The sequence below is a fragment of the Sipha flava genome, unplaced genomic scaffold (genome assembly GCF_003268045.1).
Source record: "Sipha flava isolate LNK unplaced genomic scaffold, YSA_version1 277_pilon_pilon, whole genome shotgun sequence".
NCBI lineage: Eukaryota > Metazoa > Arthropoda > Insecta > Hemiptera > Aphididae > Sipha > Sipha flava.
The window spans coordinates 3985-9049 of record NW_020272943.1 but is presented as its reverse complement, the minus strand read 5'-3'; the positions used below and the strand labels follow the sequence as shown (position 1 = coordinate 9049).

Sequence of the window (5065 nt, the reverse complement as noted above, 5' to 3'; positions counted from 1 at the left end):
TCGTAATAATATTATTACTATTGAAAGTGCATTATGATAGGGTTCATTCGAGAACGATGCCCACTGATATTTTGCTATCAACGCCGAGTACCTCTAGGGAAGCATATACGACCGTCCTTCGTAGGATCGCACTGGAAACGTGCAACATCGAATTATGATTTATAAGTGAAAAAAGATAACACTTCTAAAGAGGAAACGTAGCCAAAGACCGTTCTTGTGGTTCTATATCACAATAAACTTAAAATGGTAGTTTAGTTTTCTATAAGTATATGTGTTCGATATTTATGGGTTCTAGACATATTATCTACAAGTGCCAGATCAAACTTTTTTGATGGTAATTCTCAACACGAAAACATTATAATGCCATGCCAAATTAACCGCACGATAAGAGGTGTAATTAATACGAATCGTTTTTATCATATTTCATCGCTGAACCTATTTTTGTATGTTCCACTTCTAACTCTTTACGTAATAGTAAGAATTTTTATTTTATACATTCACGATTGACACCACAATCTCGTATTTATTAATGTGTTTTACACATTAATTTAATACGTAATCTGAGTGTACAGTAGAATGTAATTAATCGTTGAATAATTAATTTTTTTTTTTTGTCGTCAAAAAAATCGACGGTTTTCGAAAAAAAGTCATATATCGCACATTGAATGAACTGAATATAAAAAATAATAAATACTCCAGATATTAATATATCTTATAATAAAATTTATTTGATATTAATTTCTTATCTATTTGATTTGTATTACTCATTTTTTCAAAATGCAGTTTTCTGATTGCTTTTAAATTCTAATCGATGTATAAAATATGAGTGGCATTCCTACGAATGTTATATAGATTATTAATTAATAGACGTTTACAGAATAATTTATCAACTTATTACAGTAATTTCACATCAAATTATATAATATAGTTAGATATGAACCAAATCTAAAGATGGTACGTACAATCAGGGGCGGATTGGCCCACCGGGAATTCGGGAGTTTTCCCGATGGACTGGACGTCTGGCCTGCTCCAATAAAAAATTAAAATAAAAAAAGGAAATAAAATAGGAATATTTATAATGGAGATGGTTTTAGTTACCTATCTCTTTTATTGTTAATAAATTATGATATCATGTTTACAATTTAAATAGTTAAATGGTATCTCGTTCACATTCTCTCGTGGCTCGAAGTATAGGTATGTTCGCATCGGCCATTGAACAAAGCATAGCGACATAGCGTTTATAACTTCATGCTAATCAGTTTATCAGTATTCAGTTAGTAATCACCGCGACACTGCACCGCGCCACCGCACCCGTAGGCCGACCATTATCTCCCACGTTTCTCAACTCGCCGACGACGCACTTGCATGTTTTACTGTTCAGGTGTTCTAATATTAGTTTGAGTTTTTTGAAAATAATACGTGTGACAGACAACAGTTGAACAGTATGAGTGACGGAATTTCTGCTTCTAAAAGGAAAGGTGGTGCAGAAAGAAGTAGAGACAAGAAAAAGCAGCAACTCCATGAATCAGCAAAAAAATGCAAATCGATTATCGATGTTTTTGCCACTGCTAACAATAAGGTATAAAGAGATAGTATAGTAAAGAGATAGATAGTAAATTTAATAATAATAACTTTTTGTAAAATGTATAGAACAATAGAACTTTATGAAATAAAAATACTGTATAATTACATATAACAGGTAGTGTTGTACCTGTCAATTGATTTATGATTAAATTAACAAATTATTATTTTTTAAGTCAAAATCGAATTCAATTAAAGACCAACTATTATTTATTTTAGACCATTCTAGAAAATGTGGAAGGTGTTGATGATAGTAATGATACAATTGATACAACTATACTTGCTAAAAAACCAACTTATAACGCTTTAAAAAACTATGAAGATAGTTCTGCTTATGATTCTCCTGCAAGTTCTTCTTTAGCATCTTCCTATCAACTAGTAAGCTTTAGTACAATTTGTTTGCTTTTTAATATACCTATGAACTAATTAGGTATATTGCTAGCCATTAAATTATTTATTTGTATACAATTAATAAATTGCACAAAGTAGTTATTTAAGTAGTTAAGTAAGTAATTAAGCATCTAACAATTGAATTAAACATATTTTGTTTTGAGTAATTGATGGAAATATATTTTGGTTGATTGTAAATACAATTATATGATGCTTATTACTTATATTCTTAATGCTTAAGGCTTCATTTTTTTTAATGATTAATTTACAGGCTGTAAATAAAATTAATAATACCGTTGTAGAACTTGATTTTGGTTCAACTTCAACTAATACTTCTACCGACTTCAACTATTTTAAAAAGCCAAAATCATTAACATTAGGAGAGTTTTTTGATTTTCATCCTCATCAGCCACATCTAACCAATCCATTAAAATCGTCAAAAGCATTTTTAGGCAAAAATAACATTCAGCGTCGTTGGTTAACATACGATGAATGTTCTAAAATACTATTTTGTAGTGTGTGTTTAGCTTTTTCTTCTGAACAAAATATTTTTACTGATGGTTTCAATACTTGGAGCCATATTTATCAAAGAATACAAGAGCATGAAATTATTAAATCTCACAATTTATCTTCAGAGGCTTTCTTAAACTTCTCAAGTAAAAAGACTATTGATTATCGGCTGTTTAGTGAACATTTACACAAAAAAAAAAATAGAAGTAACCAAAAACCGAGACATTATACAAAGAGTTATAGATGTGGTAAAATTAATTGGCAAAAGAGGCTTAAGTTATAGAGGTCATAGAAATGAAGGAGCAGACAGCTTAAATGATTCTACTCTCGATCATGGTAATTTCCTAGACATTTTATTACTTTTGAAAAAGTATGATGTGGTTCTTAGTGAGCATATTGATTCGATAACTAAAAATGCTAGTGAAAATCATAAAAGAGGAAAAGGCAAAGGTAGAGGTGCATCTTTGACATTTATTTCTAAAAGTACTGTGAACATGGTTATAGATTCTATATCATATTTTATGAAAAAATCAATATCGGATGAAATTAGAGATGCTGTTATGTTCTCTGTCCAGTTGGACACCACACAAGATATTTCTGTACAAGATCAATGCTCTATAATTGTATGATATGTGAACTACAAAGGTATTCAAGAAAAATTATTGGCTGTAATAACTGTACAACAATCTACTGGCAAAAGTTTTAGCGATATGCTTCAAGGTGTTTTAGCTGAAAATGGTCTTGATATTACAAAATGTGTTGGAAATGCAACTGATGGGGCAGCAAACATGCAAGGACAATTTAATGGATTTTCTGCTTGGCTTGAGAAGTCAACACCAAATCAAGTTCACGTTTGGTGCTATGCACATATTTTGAATTTAGTGATCATTGATTCTACCAAATCACCTCTGAAAGCAGCAGCATTATTTGTCACTCTTAATGATCTTGCTAATTTTTTCAAAAAGTCATATAAAAGAATGAACGTTTGGGTGAATACAGTAGGTGAAAATAATAAAAAAACGTTTACAATCTATAGGTAACACACGGTGGTGGTCAAAAGAACTGGCGTTAAAACATTTATTTGGATCTGATGGTATGTACATTGATGTGATATTGGCCTTGAATTGCATACAGATTTCAAATGAATTCACACCGGAAACTAGATTAAAGGCCAAGACTTTAAAAAATTCAATTTTAGAATACTCAACAATATTAACAGCATTTATTTACATAAGAATTTTTAATATTGTTGGCCCATTGTCTAAATATCTACAAACAAAGGGTATGGATTTATTAAAATGTCAAGAGATGGTTAGTGCAGCTATTAAAAATCTCAAGTATATTCAAAGAGATATGGATGGAGTTAAACTGATGGCAAAAACATTCATTGATACCATGTCAGAAAAATTAGAATTAGTAGAAACCGAAGACATAGACATAGACATAGTAATTGAAACTGAGTTACCTGTAATTAGATCAAGAAAACGAAAAATACTGTCTGGTGAAAAAAATAATGATGAACCAATTACAGATCCTGAAATAAGGTATACTGTGTCCATAATTTGATCTTGGACAATACTATTGGAAGCATGGAAAAAAAGTTTTCAAAAAATCAAATTTTATATACTGATTTTGCATGTTTGTCACCTGCTAATTTTGATGATATAGAGAAAAAGAATTTGCCATCCAATGCTTTAATAGAGCTAACCAACAAAATCAAACAGTTTGATGAAACAATTACAAAAGATAGCTTACAAAATGAATTACTTAGTTTTTCTAGTAATTGGAATGAGCTAAAAAAATCTGTACCCGAATCGTATGAAGTTGATACCTATGATGAAATTCAAGATGAAGAAGGTATTGAAAACAAAAATACATATAAATCACATTGCAAATCATGTATAAATTGTTCTATTTGTTGTTACCTTGTACTTCAAAAATACAATTTATACAGCAATGCTTATAGTCAGTTAATCGTTGCATATAAATATCTTCTGACATTGCCATGCACACAGGTAATTTTTGTAAAACATTCGTTTCTTAATTAATTTGAACCATAAAATATAATATTAACAATAATAATAAATGTTATTAGTCGAGGCTTAGTTATTAATATTTAGTAACAATTATTTGCATGTCTTTTTAGGTTGCTTGTGAAAGATCGTTTTCTATATTAAAGTATTTAAAGAATAGACTTCGTAGTACTTTAAATGAAAGCAAACTTGAAGCTTTTATGATTATGTCCATAGAAAAAGATACACTTTTCAACATAAACAACGATGAAGTTATCGATCGCTTGAAAACTAAAAGCAATTTTTTATTAAGAGAGCTGTCTTATTAAGTAATTTAAATAATTTTGTAATAGACTAACCAAGTATGAGATGTTCATCAATCATAACTTTAAAAAAAAAATAAACTGAACTAAAACTGTATTAACTACTTGCTTGAATATATACTTTAATACTTACTTGAATTATATTATTTGTGAAAAAAAATTGTTCTAAATAGTATAAATTAAAAAACAACTGATTCAGAATTTAAAATATAAAATAAGAACAATTGAGGCGTGTAGTTTCAAAACCAG

General features: G+C 29.4%; 1 protein-coding gene across 1 annotated transcript; it reads left to right on the top strand.

Moving 5' to 3' along the window:
- The first annotated feature begins 1142 nt into the window (after window positions 1-1142).
- Window positions 1143-4822, top strand: LOC112685444. Its single transcript, XM_025557334.1, has 3 exons — window positions 1143-1579; window positions 1801-1959; window positions 4628-4822. Exons 1-3 carry the CDS (start codon window positions 1445-1447, stop codon window positions 4820-4822), a joined length of 489 nt encoding a protein of 162 aa, XP_025413119.1. The 5' UTR covers window positions 1143-1444.
- Window positions 4823-5065: the final 243 nt, after the last annotated feature.

Excerpts from the sequence above, each read along its gene's own strand:
- LOC112685444 (XM_025557334.1), top strand. The coding sequence starts at position 1,445 with ATGAGTGACGGAATTTCTGCTTCTAAAAGGAAAGGTGGTGCAGAAAGA. Across the intron at positions 1,580-1,800 it reads TTGCCACTGCTAACAATAAG|ACCATTCTAGAAAATGTGGA; the intron begins GTATAAAGAGAT and ends TATTTATTTTAG. Across the intron at positions 1,960-4,627 it reads TAGCATCTTCCTATCAACTA|GTTGCTTGTGAAAGATCGTT; the intron begins GTAAGCTTTAGT and ends ATGTCTTTTTAG.